The 21,875-nt window shown below is 51.6% G+C and overlaps 1 protein-coding gene across 19 annotated transcripts; it reads left to right on the forward strand.

The window, feature by feature from the left end:
• The first annotated feature begins 2,147 nt into the window (after positions 1-2,147).
• Positions 2,148-18,398, forward strand: ADAMTSL4 (ADAMTS like 4). Of its 19 annotated transcripts, none has more exons than XM_057500695.1 (19): positions 2,150-2,519; positions 3,435-3,644; positions 4,842-4,949; positions 5,109-5,166; positions 5,486-5,841; positions 6,007-6,688; positions 6,936-7,038; positions 7,790-7,926; positions 8,281-8,485; positions 8,655-8,827; positions 8,970-9,081; positions 9,176-9,361; positions 9,521-9,650; positions 9,978-10,182; positions 10,495-10,671; positions 10,997-11,203; positions 11,315-11,494; positions 11,745-11,889; positions 13,458-18,398. In XM_057500695.1, exons 3-19 carry the CDS (start codon positions 4,930-4,932, stop codon positions 13,640-13,642), a joined length of 3,261 nt encoding a protein of 1,086 aa, XP_057356678.1. In that variant the 5' UTR covers positions 2,150-2,519; positions 3,435-3,644; positions 4,842-4,929; the 3' UTR covers positions 13,643-18,398. The 19 variants fall into 19 exon arrangements, 18 of the variants coding, with proteins under 18 accessions (XP_036761150.2, XP_036761149.2, XP_057356682.1 ...); XM_057500693.1 differs by lacking the exon at positions 3,435-3,644 and adding an exon at positions 4,228-4,310; XM_036905255.2 differs by lacking the exon at positions 3,435-3,644 and having other exon boundaries at positions 2,148-2,519; positions 11,425-11,494; positions 11,775-11,889; positions 13,458-13,599.
• Positions 18,399-21,875: the final 3,477 nt, after the last annotated feature.

Below are 21,875 nucleotides of genomic sequence, written 5' to 3' on the forward strand. Positions count from 1 at the left end.
CCTTGAGACAGTGTCCACAAATTTAATCTGGTACTTCAAAAGTTGCTGAGACACTGGCAATTATTTCTTTAAACAGTATTTTCAGAGTACTAAATTATGGGAGGTGACAGCTATAGTAAATCTCCTGAGCTCTTTGATCCCCAGACAATTCTTCCTGGAAAGGACTACTTCTGACCTTCAGTTCACAGCAGTTACAAATGTCAAAGATGGACCTTCTCCCTCCTCCCAGGCTCCCTTCCCACCCTGCTGACCTCAGTCACACCTTCCTATCCCACAGCTTGCCTCCTTGTAGATAACTGAATGCTGATGAAGAAGGACTGAGGGGCACTAAAAGGTCCCTGACCTGAAATATCTTCCTCTGCCCCTGTGGGTAGGCATTTCCTCATTCACACTGTACTCTGAGTCTGAGCAAAGAGGCTTCCCCTCCAAATCCATGACTATAAATATGCCTCTGGGTTAGAACTGTGTGTCACCAACAATCCCTAACCAGTCCTCCTGGGAGAAGGGAGATAACCCATTATCTGCCTAAGCTATTCAGGAGCACGGCTGGAAGGCTGAGGATGTTTTAAAGAGAGGTACGAACTTGAGGCCTGCAGACAAACCTGATGGACAGTCGACAGTCATATTTTGTGGAGTGTACTTGAAGCCTTAAAGTTATTGACTTTTTAGTGACTTGTTAATGTTTTAAAACCAAGTTGTTTTATAATCTCTTTAAAAAACACAAAAATAGAAGCTCTAGCAACATTGTCCTGCATCCACACAAAATAACAGGGGTCTCAGGTGTCCCCAAGCCAGCTTACCCACCTGCCATGGGCCTCTGAGATTGTATAGAAAAGTCAGAGAGTGGGACTGGGCACATGATACCCATTTATCTGTTCATTTCAAATGTTTCTTTTAGCCCTACAAATACAAAAAACAAAACACAAATATGAAAAAAATAGATGACACAAAGTAGCATAAATAGTTCTTGTCTTGAAAGAATTTAGGGCTACTGGGAAACCAAACTATACATGTTAAACTTCAAATAAAGATACAATGCTTACATTTTAAAAGCACTTTATACTTTCACTTCCCTGGTCTCTTAGACATTTGCTTCTGTTGTATCCAGCACTTGTCTCCCCATAGCTGGCTGTCTCCAACTAGACCCAACTTCTTGAGGCCAGACACTGCCTTCTAACTGTGCTCAGCACCAAGTGCTCAAGAAATGATAGGTGGAAGCATGTGAGACCCTGGTATTTTGTGGGGATGCAGGACAATGTGGCTAGCACTTCTGTTTTCATGTTTTTGTTTTTCAAGAGAAGTTATAAAATAACCTGGTTTTAAAGTATTACCAAGTCACTGAAAACAAAAACAAAAAACAAAAGTTTTAAAATACTGAGTAGATCCAACAATTCTTGACTGTGGTTCATGAGTAAAGGGCAAATAAAATTTTAAAATAGTAGCGACCACTTATTAAATACTCTGTCATCCATTTTATGCATACTATTTATTTTTTGGCATAACTAATTAAACATAAATAACACTTGTGGTTAGAAAGTCAAGCAACACCTAAGCATATAGAATAAAAAGTGAAAGCTTGTTTTCTCCCTTCCCTAAAGCCGCACCCCTCCCCAGGTGTCCACCAATTCTGAGTTTGGGATGCATTCTTCCAGATATAAATGGATATATGGACGTATCACCAAGCCTGTCATACATATCCGATTAGCCCCAGGAAACTGCAGCACAGTAAGGTTGAAGTGTTCATCCAAAACCTCAGAGCCGGCAAATATTCAGGCTGACATTCAAATCCAGAACTTTTTGAGCCTTCCTTAAATCAGCGCATTCCTTCTGCCAAGCCCCTTTGGAAAATTTTATGGATGAAGAAGCCGAGGCTCATAGACTTTCCCGAGCAGACGGAACCACATAGTTCGCAGCCCAACCTGGGAGAGGCTGGGCCGACTGTAATGACTGCACGAGAGAGGCTGTGAGAAGAGCCTCGGCCCGCGAGGATCTGGGGCCCGGACCCTACCGGCCCAGGGCGCAGCCCCTCGCTGGCGCCCCGGGCTCGCCCACGCCGCTCCGGTACAGGCGCCACCCAGCTGCTCCGCGCCCCTGGCGGCCGCCCCGCCGGGGCAGGCCCAGCGCTCGCACCGCCCACTCTGAGCCGGTCGCGAGGCCGGGGTGCAGAGACCGGAGCCCCAGCCAGGCCCTGCGCACCGGTCCAGGGACGGTGCCCGGGAGCTACGGCTGCCGGGAACCCGGCTGGGACCGCCTCGGCTTCGCCCCCTAAACCCTCGGCGTACTCCCAGCACGCAGGGGTGGCCGCGGCCCGCAGCCCCGGTGTGGGTGGCCCGGCGCGCGGCGGCTAGGGGGTGGGCCGCCCCCAACGCGGGGACCGCCGAGGGGCGCGGGCGGGGCCCGAGGCGGCGACTGTGTCCCGACCCGGCTCAGGGGCCGCAGGGGCCGCCGCGGAGCTGGGCTGCTTCGGAGAGCACCTGGACGTAGAAGGGTTAACGCGCCGCCGGGGCCGCGCAGAACAGGTACAGACCTTCCCTGGGACCCCACCCCGGCCGCCCTCCCTCCCCGGTCGCCTTAGACCCTCCTCCCCGAGCCGGCGCCGCCCCGGCTCCCTGCGCCCCGCCGTCGCTCCCCAGCCACGACCCCGGTCCCAGCCCTTAAAAGCCTCGGAAGATCTTCCAGTCCCTGGGATCAAATTCCTGGGGAGGACTCTGCTGCCCTGGAACTCTGGTCCCGTCACCCGAGAGGGGAATCAGCCAAAATTCCTACTGAGTCGCATAGTAAAGTTGGAAAACACAGCCAGGAGCACGCGCCGGTGCCTCCTGCCCTCCTCCTGGAGGAGGTTGCCCCTCCAAGATGTGCGCCCCCGCCTCCCCCTTCCGTCCTGAAGTTGGGGGTCATGGATGCTGGGAGGGATGCAGGTGGGTGCCCTTGATCCAGCTTAGCCTGATGACTAGAAAGGAAGGACAGCTGTCGGGATGGTCCTCCAGGACCCAGAAATGGAGGGCACAATGAGTACTATAAGGCGTTCTGGCCCAGGATGGAGACTCCATGCCAGCCCTGAAACACGCTGCCCAGCCCCCTTTCCCGCAGCGGCCCATCTCCCAGATGTCTCTCCTCTCTGACCTTCACTGTCCAGTGTGGAGGTGTGGCCAGGAGGAACCCTGGTTTGTCCAGAGAGCACTGTCCAGCCTGGCACCAGAGTGGCCACTTATGACCTCTCCTTTGCTCCCCCTGGGCGGTCAGACACACCAGATGAGGGACATGCAGAGGGGTGAAAAGCACAAATGTGTGTCTGTTTCCCCAGTGGACAGGGTGTCGGCCCCCTTGCCCAGCGGTGCACGGGGGTGGGGTGGGACTTTTCCAGAGAGGGAGCCAGGCCTGGCCTGGGCCCTAGGAGCTCACGTCACCCCACCCCACACCCCTCACTTCTCCAGGGAGCTGCCAAAGCCCAAGCAGCTCAGGATGGGATTACAAGTACCGGGTGGACCCATGGAGAGAGTCAGCAAGATGCAGCCCTGGGCTAGCAGAAGGAAGAAGCAAAGAGGGAGTGCAGAGGGGACCCAGCAGCACAGAAGGCGGGGACAGTGACCATCGCCCCCATTTCTCCTTCCCTTCAGCCTCAAGTAACAGAGTTAGGCAGAAAGGTGAAGGTTTGGGTGGAACATTGGCCCTTCTCTGGAGCCCCTACCCATTCACCCCAACCCTGTCAGGGTGGAGCTGCTGACCTCAGTGGCCAGCCCAGCCAAGGGAAGGAGCAGCCATCAGAAACCCCCTTCTAAACCCCAAGCAACTGAAATATCATTGCCTCCAGCTCAAATAAATTCCCAAGTGTTGGTGTCTTAGGAGGGGAGTGGGGCTGAGTTTTGCTACTCCTGAGCACTTTCCTGTCCTTCCCTCTGTCATTTTCCTGCCCCTGAACTGGCCCACCTCGGCATTAGCTCTGTGGATTCCTCTCCCAGGTGCCTTTCGGATCCAAGAGAAACTTTTTTTTTTCCCTGGAAAGCAGAACTAAAAGCTGTCTGAAGAGTGGGGGTGGGAAGTGTTCATAGAGAGGAGGAAGAGGCTGGAGGGCAAAGAGGAGCGGTGGGGAAAGTCAGGCTTTGAGACCAGGGGAGGGGTCCAAGCTCCACTTTCCTATCACCAAAGCCAGACTTCAGGGTGAACTTCCCAGCTCTTCAGAATGACAGGCCTGTGACTGGGGGCTTTAGCTGCCTCTCTCCTTCCCAGGTTCCTTCAGCCCAACATAGTCCTGCCTGAAACTGAACCAATGCTGGATGCTGGCCCCTTAGAGAGAGGTTAAATCGCAGTGGGTAAATCTCTTGCTTCTCTAAACATTACACCATCAAGCCTCTCAGTTTATGCCTTGGCTAAGAAGTGTGTGAGGCAGGCAGACATGTGCCCGAGTGTTCCTGAAGGAGCTTAGCTAAGAAGGGAAGAAAAAGCTGGTGGCAGGTAGGAAATAGAAAGTGCAAGAGGCTCCTTCTCAGCTCCTCAGAGAGGAGGACATCTGGTAGGTCCTCACCCAGCCTCCATCCTTAATTTTCCAGGACCTCTGGTGGGGAGGAGGGGAGCCATATGAAAACCAATAAAAGAAAGATGTGTGTGCCTGTGTGTGTTGGGATTGGGAGTTGGAGGAGCTGAGGGCAGACCCCTACCCTCTAGCCTCAGCTGATAGACAAGAGCAGCATTCCTTCCTGCTCTCACCCTTAAGATCATAAAGGGGTGTGTTCGTCTTCCCCCACCCCTCCATTCTCACTCAGAGATGTCCCGAAGAGTCATCCCTCCCAACCTCCAGCTTTCGGGCAGCTGGAGGTGCAAGCACCAGGCTTCTGTCCCTGCAGAGCCTACCCCCTCCAGGCCCAGATGGCCGACTAGAGGGCTTTCTTCCCGTCCACGCCTTCCTTGCCCAGGGCAATCAAGGGAAGAGAGATGGAGAAGTGGCCCGGCAGGTAAGAGGGGCTGCTGGTGGAGGGAGGGCCCCGTACGGCTTTCTGAGAAGTGGGCATCAGGATGTGGGGAGCCTGCTGGTGGGGTGGGGGTGAGGGACATTGTCAAAACACCTCCTCTTGCTGCTGGCTGACATTCCCACTCCTGCCTTCGGTCTGCAGGCCCTGGTTGTGCCTGATGCTGCTTCTGCCCCTCCCTCAGTTCTGCCAGGATCAGGAGGTGAGCCAGGGACAGGGGCCGAGATCCCTTCCTCTCCCTGATCTCCCATGCCACTTCTCCAGGCCATGCCTCCGTTTGTGATGTCCTCTTGTGAGCCATGACCCCTTTTTCTCACACTCGCCTCTCCCAGCCTCCCCTGAACCCCCGACCCCTGCCCTTCTAACTCTTGTCAAATAAGGTCAAGTTAATTGGGTGGGCTCTGCTACTGAATGTGACCTTGGGCGGGTAACAACCACCCCAAGCCTTGAGCATAGGACTCAAGACTATACAGTTCCCTCGAAAATCATTCTAATTTTGTCTGACCTTTTTGTCTACATAGGTGTTGTCTGGACACTCTCTTCAGATACACCCGGAGGAGGGCCAGGGCCTTGAGGGCGTCTGGGGTCCCTGGGACCAGTGGGCCTCTTGCTCCCAGCCCTGTGGGGTGGGGGTGCAGCGCAGGAGCCGAACCTGTCAGCTGCCCACAGCTCAGCTCCACCAGGGCCAGCCCCTCTCACCCAGGCCCCCAAGCTATCCTGAAGCCCTGCTCCCAGGGACTCAGGGCCCCAGACCCCAGACTTCCGGAGAAACCCTCTCCCCTTACATTCCACAGACCTGGGGAAGAGGTGGCCTATTTCAAGGCCCCACCTCTCAATTAGGGCGAGAGCAGGCCCAGGGGATTCCAGGAGCCCGGAGGTAAGGGGTGGGGCTTTGAGGGGAGGGCCGGCTTGGGTAAGGGGCGGGGCTTGGCCTGAAAGGAAGGGGGTAAAGGATACTTGGCCTAGGGAGACTTAGGCAGTAGGAAGTAGGCTGTGGAGGTATGGTCAGAGCTGTAAGCCTTTGTCTGCAACACTTTCGCAGGTCCCGGGTTCGAGATCCCATCAAGCCAGGAATGTTTGGTTATGGAAGAGTGCCTTTTGCTTTGCCGCTCCATCGGAACCGCAGGCACCGCCAGAGACCGCCCGAACCTGAGCCTTCCCAGGCCTCAGATCTTCCATCTCTGACTCCAAAAGCAGAGCTGACCTCCACAAACCATACCCCTCCAACTCAGTTCTCTCTTACAGAACTGTCTGTCCATATCCCGTCCCCCCTGGCAGAACCCCCAGTCCCCAGAAGTGCTCAGACAGAGGTGCCGTCTAGAACCAGGCCTTATCCCACCCGGTCCCAACGCAGAGCCCAGGCCACAGACACAGAACCCCCCTTGTCCACCCCATCCCCAAGAGAAAGTAGCTCTTTCCACATGTCCCCTCAGCCAAGAATTCCAAGTTCCCAGGGTTGGGCCGGTCCCAGGCTGGCAGAAAGACGCCCTAATCCCTCCCTTTCTGTCCCTTGGGGCCGAGGCCCGCAGAGCCAGGAGCGCCAGAGACCTGGGGGGACTCTTCACGGGTCCCTACTGGAGTCTGCCTCTCTCTACGCAGATGGCTGGTTGCCTCTTCTGAGTGCTGGCGCCCGCTCCACCTCCCTCTGGAGCCTCTTTGCTCCTAGTAGCGCTGTCCCAAGATGTTCTGGGGAGAGTGAGCAGCTGAGAGCATGCAGTCAAGTGGTGAGTTCTCCCACCGACCATCCCCTCCCCGGACTTCCAATTCTGCCTCCCTGCCCCTGAGGCTGGGTCCTTAGCCTGTCAGAGCTAGACCTGAGGGAGAAGGTCCTTGACATCTGACCTCCTCAGGGTAGGAGTCTTTGGGCCCTTTCATAGACCTGACCTTCCCTCCTACCCCCCAAATCCAGCCCTGACCGACACCCCCATTTTCTTCCCCAGCTTTGACTCCTCTGTATCCTTCCTACCTCAGCCCTGCCCTCCTGAACAGCCAGACCCCCGGGCTCTGCAGTGTGCAGCCTTTAACTCCCAGGAGTTCATGGGCCAGCAGTACCAGTGGGAGCCCTTCACAGAAGGTGAGGCTTCTAGCCCACACGGTGGACAAAGGGGGCTTAGGATTGGGGGATGATGGGAAGAGGGAGACACCCAACCCCTCTGTTTCTCCTCTGTAGGCCCTTGTATTTCTCCTCTGTGTCATAATTTCTTTATTTCCCAGGGCTGAAGTGAAGAGACAGATAGCACAGGCCCAGAAAGGGGAAGGGGGTTTCAGAACAGGGCCCAGCTGACAGATGGTGGTGGATGGTCAGCAGAGGGGTCAGGCTAGAGCTGCCCTTGGCTGGTTTCTTCTGGAAAGAAGTCCATCTCAGGAGGTGGGGCGTACATGACATGAGAGGAACATGGTCAGAGGGACCCTGTCCAACAGTGACAGTGAGGTTGTGGGGACACTATGGTCTGAGGGTGGTATTATATCACTAGTTCCTGAGTTACATCCACGTGATTTTAGGCCTATGTCAACTTGTTCTAAGATAACCCCTCGTGACCTGAACTCACATAATCATAGGTTTCAAGTATCCACCCTCTCTGAGAATTCACAACCCCTTTGCTGGGTTTGGTGACCTCAACTGATCTGACCCAACTTTTGTGTAACCCTCAAACCAACCTTTCAGAGTATGGACTTATCATGTTCCCTTCATCCATAGTGATCTAGGCAACCTCAGGATGTCCCACAGTTAATAGAAGCCAAACTGCATTCAGGGCCCTGGGGCCTTTGCCAGTTAACCTCCCCCCAGGGATCCCAGCTAACCACCCTTCCCCTGTGTCTCTTAGTTCAGGGCTTCGAACGCTGTGAACTGAACTGCCGTCCCCGTGGCTTCCGCTTTTATGTCCGTCACACTGAAAAGGTCCAGGATGGGACCCTGTGTCAGCCTGGAGCCCTAGACATGTGTGTGGCTGGACGCTGTCTGGTGAGGGAGGATGGAGTGCACGCACATACACACACACACATGCACGCACACGTACAGACCACACACAGCCTCCTCATTTATCATCAGAACAAACACCAGACTGAGATTGCAAAGGAAAAGTCTGCCAGGCTGGAGGTGAGAGCAGAGGCAGGAGGTGAACTGCAGGAAGGACCCACTTGGCACATCCAAGCTTCGCTGAGGCTGACTGGGTGGTGGGGCTGGCCAAGAAACACATTATCATGTAGTGCAAAGATCAAGACTTGTGGCTTGCTGAAAGGGCCCAAGAAGACCAGGCTGGGGTGTGAGGTGGTGTCAGGCTTCAAGTGGTCCCTGCCTCATCCCATTTTCCCCCAGAGCCCTGGCTGTGATGGGATCCTTGGCTCTGGAAGGCATCCGGATGGCTGTGGAGTCTGTGGGGGTGATGATTCTACCTGTCGCCTCATCTCAGGGAATGTCACTGACCGGGGGGGCCCTCTGGGCTATCAGAAGATCTTACTGATTCCTGCAGGAGCCTCCCGGCTCCAGATTGCCCAGCACCGGCCCAGCTCCAACTACCTTGGTGAGCTCCCTGGATTCCCTGAGTCTCGGGTGCACATTGAATTCCCGGTCTCCTGGCTGTGTCCTCCACACCCCCCATTCAGCACAGCAGATGGGCCAAGTAGGGAGAAGCCGAGGGCTCCCTGCCTTGTTCAGTAGACTTCCCTCACATCCTGATCTCCAATCTCCAGCACTTCGAGGCCCTGGGGGCCGGTCCATCATCAATGGGAACTGGGCTGTGGATCCCCCTGGGTCCTACGTGGCTGATGGGACTATCTTCCGGTATAACCGTCCTCCACGGGAGGAGGGCACAGGAGAGAGTATGTCAGCTGAAGGCCCCACCACCCGACCTGTGGATGTCTATGTGAGCTTGGGGCCTGGGGACTGCTGGTGAGGGAGGCCTTTCCCTCTGAGGGCAGAGATGTGGGCATCAAGATGGGGGAGAAGGCTATTGGTATGTCCCCCCTTGCCACCCCAAAACATTCTTTGCTGTCTTTTCTCCCCAGATGATCTTTCAGGAGGAAAACCCAGGTGTTTTTTATCAATATGTCATCTCTTCACCTCCTCCAAAGCTCGAGAGGCCCACCTCAGAGTCCTATATCCCCCAACTCCAGCCCGGTAACCCCTGGACCTGGGAACAGAGAGGGGCTGAACGCAGGGCTCCAGGCCGTGGGGTTGTATCTGAGTCATCTACTCGGCTCTCCCTGCACAGAGATTGTGAGGGTGGAGACCCCACCTGCTTCGGTGCTGCACCACCCCCGGGCCCTGGGCGTCCTCCAGCGCCAGGTGCGGGTCCCCCAGATGCCCGCCCTGCCCCATCTCAGGGCTCCCCTGAGGTCTCTGGCTGGATACTGGAAGCGGGTGGGGCACTCCGAGTGCTCAGCATCGTGTGGAAAAGGTAAGACTTCAGGCCGCAGCCTGAACTCCCGGCATCCTGAGCCCAGCCCTGGATCGTGGGCCCCATCTTGACTGTGTGCCCGCCAAACTTCAGTGCCGAGGACTGTACTGACCCAGGACCCTAAGCTACCCCACCTCTCCTCCTTCTCATCCCCTTCAGGTGTTTGGCGCCCCGTTTTCCTCTGCATTTCTCGTGAGTCAGGAGAGGAGCTGGATGAAGACAGCTGTGCCATGGGTGCCAGGCCGCCAGCCCCTCTGGAACCCTGCCACGGCCCCCCATGCCCCCCATAGTGAGTATGACCCACAGGGAAAGGTTAGTGTCCTGGGAACACAACGGCAACCCTGGGAAAACACGTCCTCACCGCTCCTAGGGTCTCACCTGGACCCTGCACACACACACTGTCTGGCTGCAGAGGGACAGTATTTGATTAGAAGGTCTGCCATTCTGTCGGTAGCAAGAAGCCCTGGCAGCCTGAGGCCACAGGGGCATCCAGAGTGAATGCTCATGATGCCCACTCCTCTGAGGGGCCCCCATCCCCAGCCAGCGTCCCTTTCCCTGTACATGGCAGCCCCACACATCTTCTCTGTCTCTTCCCCGCCCTGCCCACGCCCAACAGCTGGGAAGCTGGTGAGTGGACATCCTGTAGCCGCTCCTGTGGTCCTGGCACCCAGCACCGCCAGGTACGCTGCTGGCAGGAGTTTGTGGGGGGTGGCTCCTCAGTGCCCCCAGAGCGCTGTGGACATCTTCCCCGACCTGACATCACCCAGCCCTGCCAGCCTCGCCTCTGTGGTTACTGGGAGGTTCGATCCACCTGGAGCCAGGTGAGTGGGGCTAGGCAAGGAGGCACTGGGTGGTGGGAAGGGTCCTGAAAAGGGCACCAGTGGGCTAGGGCAGTGGTTTTTCCAACTTTTTAATCAGAAACTTTTTACAAACAAGATCTCATATGGAATCCTGTAAGTCAGATAAGAGATTGAACCAGGAGTGGAGGCCCAGAGCTCTATGCTCAGCCTGCTCCTTAGCCCTTAAAGCCATGTAACTACTGAGCCATGGATCAAAGGCAGATCCTGGTTCAAAGCCATAGAGCTGAAGGTTGGTGAGGAAGCCCAGCTCCTGGGATCCTCCCCATCCCCCAGTGCTCTGTACGGTGCGGGCGTGGCCAGAGGAGCCGGCAAGTTCGCTGTGTTGGAAACAACGGTGATGAAGTGAGCGAGCAAGAGTGCACTCCAGGCCCCCCACGGCCCCCCAGCAGAGAGGCCTGTAACATGGGGCCCTGTACCACAGCCTGGTTCCACAGCGACTGGAGCTCCAAGGTGGGCCCCACACCCCCGAGCTGAGCCCTAAGTCCCTGGTGCTCCGCACACAGGACACCATCTCAGAGCCTTTCCAACCCAGTTCAACACACATTTACTGAGCAAGCACCTACCATTTGCTAGACACTGCTGGTGCTGGGAACTTGGAGATAAGTGAGTCCTGGGTCCACCCCCAGCACAGGTTCCCCCTATCTGGCTGGCACCCCTGGGCACTCCCTAACTCCCAGGATCAAGACCCAGGTTGGACGCACCATCCTCAGGTCCTCTTCCTCCCTATTCGGCACCAGCATCCCCGCCTCACATAGGCCCCTCTGCTCCTCAACAGTGCTCAGCTGAGTGTGGCACAGGAATCCAGCAGCGTTCTGTGGTCTGCCTTGGGAGTGGGGAGGCCCCTGGGGCAAGCCAGGCGGAAGCAGGAGCAGGAGCCAGTGAGCAGAGCTGTGCAGCAGGAAGCCGTCCCCCTGACATGCGTGCCTGCAGCTTGGGGCCCTGTGAGATGACCTGGTGCTGGTACACAGGGCCCTGGGCTGAGGTGAGCAGAGAGCCTGGGAGGGGGCGCCCATCGGTGGGATTCTCTGTAGGCAGTTGGGAGTGACCCCTGTTCTACCTTCCCCTTATACACTCTGCCCTTCCTCTATATTAGTGCTCCTCAGACTGTGGCTCTGGTACACAGTGGAGAGACATCATCTGTGTGTCCAAACTGGGGACTAAGTTCAATGTGACTTCTCCTAGCAACTGTTCTCACCTACCCAGGCCCCCTGCCCTGCAGCCCTGCCAGGGACAGGACTGCCACGACCGATGGTTCTCTACGTCCTGGAGTCCGGTGAGTGTGTCAGCATGCTCAGTGCGGACTTCCAGGGAAAGGGGACCCCTCTCACTGTGCCGGCCCTCTGCCCCAGCATAAGGCCAGATGCAATTTAATATCCCACTTGTTCTAGACATGGAGAACAGGTGGACCCCTCTCCCTGTGGGATTTCATAATGCTCCAGGACAGTCCCTCCACACACTGCTTTCAGAGGAGGAGGAGCCTGGGTCACAGCGAAGGTCTGATTTGGTAGCCGGGGTCTCCCCAGTGTTCTCACTCCTGTCAGGGGGGCACACAGACAAGGGAGGTCCACTGCCTGACTGCCAACCAGACTCTCAGCACCCGATGCCCTCCTCATCTGCGGCCCTCCAGGAAACGACCCTGTAACAGCCAGCCCTGCAGCCAGCGCCCTGGTAACAATCCCCCTCTCCCCAGCCCCCAGTAGAGTGAAGTTAGCTGAAATGTGTGTGGAGATGAGAAAGGACCAGTGGGACTGGGCAACACCCTTCCAGAGGAATGGACCTTACTGACTGACTGGTGCCCACTGGCCTCTGTCCCCAGATGATCAGTGCAAGGACAGCTCTCCACATTGCCCCCTGGTGGTACAGGCCCGTCTCTGCGTCTATCCCTACTACACAGCCACCTGTTGTCGCTCCTGCGCCCACGTTCTGGAGCAGTCTCCTCCAGAGCCTGCCTGAAATGGGTCCAAGAGTCCCTCTCCTCATGTTTTTCTCATGCCACCATTAGTCATCCATCAATCAGCCCACTCTTTCCTCTGGCTTTCCAGCCTGTCCTTGCCTCCCCAGGGATGATCCTAGGGTGGTTGAAGGTGGCAAGATGACTGGCAGTGACAGTCAGGAGGTGTGGTTATGTCTGTGTGGTGCTGTGATGTTGTGTGGACATATGCTCTCAAATGTGTATCTGGGCCTGCATGGATGTGTGTACGCTCATATATGTGTATCATTTCTCAAAAAGAAGTTAAACAGACTGAGAAAGAGTGGGGAGGGGATGCTGCCTATTTCCTGAGACTTTTCTAGGCTAACAGGAAAGGACGTTTGCAGCTCCTTAGTAATCTGAGCTGCTTAGCAACTGGCCTTCCCATCAATCACAACTTTGTGCCCTGACCCTCATTTCTCATGTTCAGGCCTCACAACTTCTAAACCACCCATTTGTCCTCTGACCCCTTCTCCCCTTAGTTTTTATATCCCTACCTCTCTAGGGGTGGGGTCAGCCACTTTCAATCCTGCCTTGCCCAGGAAGAGAGACAACCTCCCCAGAGCAGGAATTAGCTGGGCAGAGGACGGAAAAGAGAAAGGTTAGAATAAGACACCCTAGCCCCTGCTCCCACTCCTGTCTCCTAAGATGGTTTCTTCCCCAGAGCTAATTTATTTTTTATTAAAGATGATTATCACAAATGATAAACCAGCTCTTTATTTTCCTCATGGGAACCTGGCCATATGGGCCACCGAAGCAAGCGGTGCGAGGTCAGAATGAAGGGAGGAAGGGCAACAGCACTTAGAGCCCAGGAAGAGAGATTCTGGGCCCAGAAAGGCATTAAATGAGAGAGCCTGAGTCACCTGAGATCAGGAACCCTCATCAGAGGGAGAGGATCCTGGCTGGCCATAGGCCCTGCAAGTCGGTCACTGACCACTAGAGGTCACCACTTCTCCCAGTTTAAGTATGTAGTTGGGAGCTGGGGGCCAGAACTGAGGAAAAACTGCTTGGCTTGAGGAGGGTTTCTGGGTAGTCTGAATCTTTCTGTAAAGTCTCTTAGACTCTAGTAGCACTTTTTTCAATTTGGGGCTGAGCTGAATGGTAACTGGCTTTTTTCCTGTTCTCTTTTGGCCCTGCCTTCCTGCTTCCCCCATCCTTTCTGCATCCTTTCTGCTATTGCTCTTTTCCCTATTAAGCTCCTGGTTTATTGCTTTAATAAAGGTGGGGGCGGGGATAGGAAGTGATTTCTGCCCCTCACTTCCCTCAGCGGACACAGCTGGAGGAGGAGGAGCTTGGCCTGGCTGGAGGGAGCTTGCGGTAGAGGCACGGGCGGAGCCAAGGCAGTACTGGATGTCCTGCCAAGGACACATTCTTCAGAGATGTCTCACCCTAGTCCCTTCCCTCTCCCCTCTCCTGCCCACTTCATGGGTCAAGATAAACAGCTTGCTTTGAGGGGAAGTGAGAGCAGTGGGCAGTCTTTTCCATAATACAGATCCTTTCCCTGAGCCCTAGAATTCTGAGGTCTGAATCCAGGTCTCCACTTCCAGAGCCAGACTTCCCAGGGGTCCCTGTACCTAGGAAGGGGAGCAGTGCAACAGAATTGAACTCCCTGTTGGAAGCATCCACCTCCCCATCTCTGCACCTCCCTAAGTCTGGCCTAGTGAGACCATAATAAAGGCCCGCAGAAACTGTTGAACTCAGTGACTACTATTTCCTGAGTACACGCAGACCCTGTGAAGGACACCTGTGTTGCCTGAGGAGACAGGATTTCTCTAGTGGCCTCCTCACTTCAGACTGCTGCCTTGGGACTTAGGCTCTCCCTGAGTTGGAAATGGCTGTGAAAGACGACTTTGGACATCTTGGCAGGACAGTGGGTGAGGAAAGAGGCAAGGGAATGGAGGGAAAGGAGAATGAAACTGACTCTAGCCCAGGACAAGGAATGAGGAAAGGGGTACAAGGAAACTCAGTCTCTGCTCAGCCTAAAGAGGAGGTGTCAGACCTGTTCTTCTCTTTGGTGAACCTGTAAGGGGATCAAAGATGATCCCCAGGGAAGTAGGACCTGGGCAGCCTGTAGTTACTGAGGGCTGAAGTCCAAGGCCTAGGACTGGAGGGAGGGGTGGCGGTAACTAGCTGGGGCCCTCCCCGCGATTCCTGGAAGCTGCAGCTGGGTGGTGGCCCCAGTTCAGCTGACTTCCCCGAAGTACACCTCCCTCTTTGGGCTGTTGCTGGGCTGGTCTGGAGTGCTGCCTATGCCTGAGAGCCAATCACACGTTGGAAAAGTAGCTGCAGCCCCGCTCGGACTCCCCCAGCCTCAGCCCTTGCTTTCTCTCTCTGACAGCCCCTGAGCTCTGACTTCTCAGGATGTGGGCTTCCGTCAGGGCAGTTGCCCCTTTCCCCTCTTATTTTAAAGCCAGACTCAGTGCAGCCCCTCGGGGTTCTTTCCTCTGGCCACTGAGGTCAGCATGGGGTCAGTGCACACGTTTCCAGGAAGGGGAACCTGACTGCAGGTAACCCCTTTCCTTGTCCCCTTAGAGGACAGTGTGGCCAGACACCTCTTTCTTGACCTCCAAAACCCTGAAGGGACTTGGGAGAGAGGAAGCTACAGTTCAAGGCCAGGGAGTTGTGGTGGAGGGGCCCCTAGGTTTGGTGCACTGGGGGGAACTTAGGGAAGGACTCAGAGGAACCCGAGCACTGAGGTGGGGGTGGTGTGGTGATGGGAATAATCGTGATATGCATGAGAGAGCTCAAGCGTGCAGGCGGCCAGTGTGTTGGTGAGGGCTCCTCATTCCTGAGTGTCTGCGGGGGCAAGGGATTGTGGTTCTGTGTTGGGGTACTTACAGGTGACCTTGTGAGGTCTCAGTCCAGCTGCATCAGGATTCCTCTCCCCTCCCCTCTCCCAGCTTCCCCAGGGTAATTACCCACCCAATTAAGCTGCCACCTTCAGACTAAATTTATCTCCTAGACTTCCCCAACCCCCTGGCCTCCCTGCAAGCAGGTGCTCGCAGCTGCGGAGGGCAGGGGGAGGCAGTCTCCAGAACCCCATAGTCTTCACTTGACCAGATTCAACCTCTCTGGTAACTAGGAGTGAAGCAGAACAGAGGGTCCAGCACATGCGTGTCTCAGCCTTCAGTCTCCCTTCTCAGGCCCATTAGAGAAGACCTAAGGCTAGATGATGTAGACAGCCCTCCAGGCAGTGGGAGAGCTAAAGGACAGAGTGAGAGCGAAGCCAAGAAGCTCCCCTCCAGATTCTCCAACCAGGTCCTCTTACATTTCTTGTTTTCTCCTCCCCAGTTTTATGAATAGAGACTTCATATTAACACCCTCTGCCACAAGAGTAAACTGAATCGTGAGACCTCTCCTCTCCTTGAACCATGGAGAATCACGCTAGAGTAGAGACTGTAGTTTGAGTGTGTGCAATGGGGTGGGGGTCCCCAAGTTTCTACCCTCCCTTGTAGCCCATCCCTCAAATCCACCATCTTTGCTGCCAGGATGTCAGCTGGGTGGGGAAGTTAGGGCAGAGGGGGCTTATCTGTCACAGGCAGGTGATGATGAGGTGTCAGCTTTAAATGGCTGCAGGCACCTCACAGGAAATAGAAAGCTTCAGGAAAGTACCTAAGTGTCAACAAAAGCAGTCAAAAGTTTGGGCTAACCTCAAACTAGACAGCACAAATCCTGACTCTGACTTCAGGCTCTTTGACTGAGCAGACTGGGGGAAACTCTAGAGGGAGATGTTTCAGGGCTGAGGTCTGAAGAAAGGAGATGAGGGAGCAATGTTCAAGATTAGTCCAAAAGAAGGTATGCATGAGCTATGTCACATGGCAGTCAGATCCTGGGGAGACCTGTGTTTGAGTAGCCTGGGAAAGAACCTGAGTAGTCAGAGGAGAGATGGGTTCAATTTCACGAAGGTCCCAGGTTGGGGTTAGGAAGTGTGTGTTGTACTCTTTTCAGCCTTGCCTGAATCTCTAAGAGACAGCTCTACAGAACTTTGACAAGGATAAGAAACTGGGGGAGAAAGGTAGGGCTACTTAAAAAGGAGCAGGCTGAGTCCTGGTATCCCTAGGCTAAAAGGCAAGGTGGTGGGGCCCTGCCCTTGATGAGCCACAGAGTTCTGTCCCTGGAACCTAAGTACCCCTTTCTTTCATCTCTACCTTCCTCCCTTCCCTCCCTACTACCTATCTTTCTCTGCCTGCCTTTCATTAAATAAGACTCCCTTTAGCTCTGGTGGAGGACTGGGCAACCTTTTTCTCTTAAGGACCAGAGTAAGTATTTTCTGCTTTGCAGGCCATACTCTGTTGCAACTATTCATCTCTGCTGCTGCTGCAGCACAAAAGCAGCCACAGACGATATGTAAACAAATGGGCATGTGTTCTAGTGAAACTTTATTTGGATAACATTAAAATTTTAATGTCATATAATTGTAATAAGTCACAAAATATTTTTTTCAACCATTTTTAAAAAAATGCAAATACCATTCTTAGCTTGTGGACCACACAGGCTCAAGGACAGCTTCGGCAGGCAGGCAATTTACTGACCCCTGGCATTTTTTCCATCTGGCTGAACTCTTCTGCCAGCCTACACAGAGTCCTGTCGGGGGAACAGTATCTTTTAAACCATCCTGTCTCCCAATGGCTACTTCTTAAGGGCTTCTCCCGGAGAATCCAACAACTGGGAAATGGCTAAGAGAATAAACCCTTAAGGGATATTTCTCTAAATTCCTAACATTTATATAGTGCTGTAGGTAAAACAATTATATATATTCTCTGTTTAAATCTTTACAATAATAAAATAGTAAGATAGGAAAGATAGTGAAATCCAGTTTATAGGGGAGAAACTAAGGCCTGGGACCTAGTCTAGTCTTCACTTTTTAAATTCTACCTAATTCCTTTGTTCTGTGATTTAACTTCACTCTCATAGAGTACCCTTATCAAAATACTTAATAATTTGGGCCACAGTGATCCAGAACTCGGCTTTTATGTGTTTTTTGTTGTTTTCAAATGTCTTTCATGACTTTTCACAATTTAGGAAAATCCTGTTCTAGATTTTTTCATCCCAAAGTGTCAAGGAATTAAAAATCCTTTCAAATATATCTTCAGTATTTAAGTCCAAGGAAAAAACTGAAGTAAGTACACATGGTCTTTATTTAAGGTATAATGGCATGCAAACATAGGCTTATGTATTCCTGGTTGAGCCACAGATTTTTTTTCCTAGGACAAATTTTATCACTCAAAGTTGTGTGATATGTCCTGTATTTAAAGGCAATGCAGCTGCGTTTTTTACACAAACTATATTTACTATTGATAAACAAATCCTTATTCTGTATAAGCAATTTTTCATCCATTAGCATTAATATATCCCTTCATGGTTCATAATGGGGAAAGGAAGATACAGAGACCCTACCCTGTTTCAGAGTAGACCCTAACTAACCAAACTTTAAGGTGGGGGAAAGGAGCAAGCAAGCAGGGAACCAACCACTCTTCCTTACCATTCTCTAGCTCCTCTGCAGAGCTGTTCTTCCTTAAAGCTGAAGAAGTCACCTCATTTCAAAACAGACACACACACAGCTTCATTTCATTTCGAAACGAAGTTGTTTCCCTCTTTCTGTTTCTCTACCTTCGTGAGGGATTTCTGAGAAATGAAAAAAAATGTCACCTCCCATACTCAGTCTGCAGTTTTGTCTTTTGTTTTTTTTTAAATGGACAGGAGAGGGTTAGAGGAGAGGAGTATACTGCTTAAGCATCCAGTATTCATCCAAACTTCACAGGGTAAGAGAAATGCCATTTCCATAGTAGCCCTTAAGCAGAGGTGGGCCCTGCCTTGCCTAAGATCTGGGCTTTCAGGATCTGAGGAAATAAACAAACTATGGTTTCAGGAAATTTCAGTAACAGAGCAGTGAAACCTAACAGCTGCTCCTTGCAGTAGCCCAGCTGTCTCTCCTCCCCCCATTCCCACCAAGGACATGAGATGGGTGGGAACTGCTTCGGGCAACTCAGGCAACACAGGAGGGGAGGTACCAGCTGAGGTATGAGAGATCTGGGCACACAGAGGAATAAAATGCATATGAGAGCAATGTTTCCTACCTCCCCCCAAAATCTGAACACCTAAGAGTCATACCAACCCAGTAGGGGAGACTATGAAATGTGTAGTGAAATTTTCTAAACTAACTCCTCATACTAGACAAGAACATTAAAGGTATTTTTCTTTAAGAAAACAGAGTTGAAAGCCTTTCTTAATCAAAATAAGTGGAAAACTCCTTTAATCCAGGATGAAATCCAACAGTCAAACATTGTTTTCCTTGTCTGCTTCCTTGGCTCCCCTTCCCAACACACCTTGTCCTAGGCTAACTTGAATAAACATACACATGTGACCTCATAAGGGAGCAAGTCAAGAGGGGGTGGTGAGATTCTGAATGGAATGCTAGTTAGGAGGCCCAGGCTGAGTGAGGCCTCTGGCACTGGCTGTGGATTTATGCAGGCAGAGAAGCCAGAACAATGAGTTCATGGGCAAGAATGCTGCCCTTGGGGAAGTACGAGCAGTCAGAGCAGAGCAAACCGGTCTTTTGAACCAAGATGGGAATAGCTGTGAATGAGTCTCCCACGGGAACAGGATTAGGGAGTGGAACCACCACTCAGTACCTTGGGGTCCAGTTAAATAACTTTTGGAGGCTGTCCCTTATTAAAATTCTGTTCTGCGGAGAGCATAACACCCTCAGGTGTATTTTCAAAAACTTGATTCCTTTCCCTGGTTATGTGAACCTGGGTGGGTGAAGGATGAGATGGCTGCTGAGATATGTGACTGAGCAACTCTCAGTGATGCTCTAAGATTTTTCAAAGCAGGCCTACAAATGCTAGCTCCTACACCAAGAGCCAGTGGTGGCTATGGTCCTGAGATTGTGTACATTCAGGGCCACCACTTTAACATGATAGAGGAATCAACAGAGTCTATCTTACTTCCCAAATAAACACAATCCACCCTGCCATGTGTCCTTTAGACCAACTTCAGACTCCTAAGACATTTTCCCCCCACCATTTTCCCTTATTTTTATGTAAGGCCCCAAATGGAAAAAACTGAAGAGATACATTCACTGGCCACGTATGGGAAAGGGGAAGGCAGGCAGGGAGACAAGATGCTAAGAAAAAATTATCCACATATCTCTACACCCCCAGACGTTCTTCCCTAACTCCATATGCTTTTGTGTATGTTTGTTTCCTACATACTCTTTAAGGTCCAACCTCAAGTGTCTTTTGAAGCCCTCTTGACTACCTTCTACTTCCAAAGGTGGTCACGCTGATGTGTCCTACCCCTTATCTTACAGTACCTTTAGGGCAGTATTTTGTGCAATGTATTCAAATCACTTTTTGTCCATGGTTATCACTCTTACTAGATTGAATTGAGTTTAACATTTTGCCACAATTGCTTTCTCATACACATAAATTCTTCAGCATGTATCTCCTAAGAACACTTCGCATAACCATGATACACTTGAAACATTTAACATTGATACAATACTAACATATTGCCTATATTAAAATTTCCCCAATTGTCCCTATAATCTTTATAGCTTATTTCATTCAGGATCCAAAGATCACCCTGCATTCAGTTGTAATGTTTCTTTTGACTATTGCCTAGTTTTTTTTGACCAAATTTCTAGAGGGAAAGAATTATTTTCTTAAATTCCAGCATCCACTAGTGCACGGTACACAGTAAGCAGTCCACTGCCATGGACTGGACCAATGAAGAGGCTCAACAAACATCTGGTTACAGAGAGCTCATTTAATGTCCCAGCTCACCGCAGTGTTGAAACCTTAAACCAAGGTAATGCCTGAACAGAGGATGAGAAGGCAAAGTTAAGAATACAGAAACCAATGGCAGAAATAAGCCATGGAAATAGATCCTTGGAATGGATAAAATCCAGAGTATTCTTGGCCCTGACATATTTTTGTGCAGGAACTACTTTTTTATGCAGGTGAAGAACTGACAGAGAAACCAGGTATAGTGTGGGAACAAAACCCTGCCGTGTGTTCTTTTTTTACCTAACCGTTAGTAAAGAATGCGGAATTCTCAGGTCTGTTACATCTGCCTGGAGGCAGACTGCCAACCCCATCTTTCCACATGCTTCAGGTAACTAAGATGGCACTGTAACAACTGGGAAACTAAAGAGGGACAGAGTTAAGTTTTCAAAAATTGAAACTGAGCAGTTTTTGAACAGTGTAGGAGAGTTCAAGAAAACAAAGCTCTGTATTATTAAATAAATGGGGCCATAAAGAGCTACGATTAATTGATACTCAACAGACCACCTTGAACTCCAGGAATTAATGGCCTGTGCTCTGGGTATCTGGCTGGAGCCATGCTACACACCAATTGTACAAATTATTCAATTTTTGTAAAATCCTCCAGCTGTCACAATTGCTTTAAACAAAATGTTTCTAAAAAGAAGTAGTATGAAGTAAAGAGCTGGTTCTAAAGTCACAAAACAGGAACTGAAAGAAAATAGTGTCAAGTGAAGGGCATTACTTTGATTCCCTCAGTAACTCGTTACCTGGTTACTATTTGGCCCAAGTTAAGGTGTTAAAGGAATGCCACAGAAATGCATCACATTAGCAACAGGAGTGTGTAACTTGTGACAAGACCTGAGCTGTTCTGTCTTGTGGTACCCTCCCTCCATCCAGTTTGAGAGCACCTGTACATAACAGCTTTAAAATGGTAAAAAGTTGCTGTCTTCTGATAGGTAGGCTCCACAATGAGCTACCAAGCAGAAAAAGGCATTTTTAAATGTACAGAATCCTGTTTGCAGGCTTAGCACTTGGTAGTAGGGGCTTAAAACCAACATACAAACCTCACATTTGCACATTTCCATGGCAATTGTGCTTTCAAGGTAGCTAAAAAGAAAGACAGGATAGAGTTTCTGAAATTGACTAGCCTATTCTCACATCATTTTGGGAGAGGGAGAAGGGTAGTAAAACAGTACCAGAAATTTTACCAAACTCCTAACTTTGGCTGTTACTCTGCTAGCTCCTTCATCTCAAATTGTTGCAATGGGGAGACAGTGACTGCCATAATGAACCCTCTTGCCTCAAAATACCAACATTTGGTAACAAAAATCAGAGGACAGGGATTCTGATTTTTGTATCAAAATGCACAAGAACTATTCCGAGGCACAGCAGTGAATATATAAAACCCAACCCTCTAATTTGAATTAAAGAGGAGTTTTTCTGAAGGGAACTGCCCTTTGCTCTAAGGGAAATCAGCTTTATTGGGCTTAGCTTATTAATTCATCTATACTTATTTGCTCAGCTGGCTTCGCCAGAAGGCTTGCCCAAGAGGGGGAAGGAAGACAGGCATCAATTAGAAAACACCCATAACACACCTTGTATTTGAATAAAAGATTTATTTTCTTCTCAGAAAAAACAGGAAGTTAGGGAAATACACTACATTTTACAGCCCACAGTATAGTTGGTCCTAACTCTTCCTGGCATAGCTGTCAACAGCATTTGCTGTTTAACAGGAACCAAGGTGTTCACCCTCCCCCCACTCCACAGAATGTACATGGACGACACTAGAGTGATTGCATGTTTCTCCCTGAGAGAAGCTTTAAGACAGAAGTTGCTGAGAGAGCCAGCTTTCCAAGCAGCCCCTCCCTTTCCATTTTGGAGGATTTGCCCTGAACTATGCAGTCCGCCAGCACTTG

This window comes from Manis pentadactyla, chromosome 4, assembly GCF_030020395.1.
Source record: "Manis pentadactyla isolate mManPen7 chromosome 4, mManPen7.hap1, whole genome shotgun sequence".
Lineage (NCBI taxonomy): Eukaryota > Metazoa > Chordata > Mammalia > Pholidota > Manidae > Manis > Manis pentadactyla.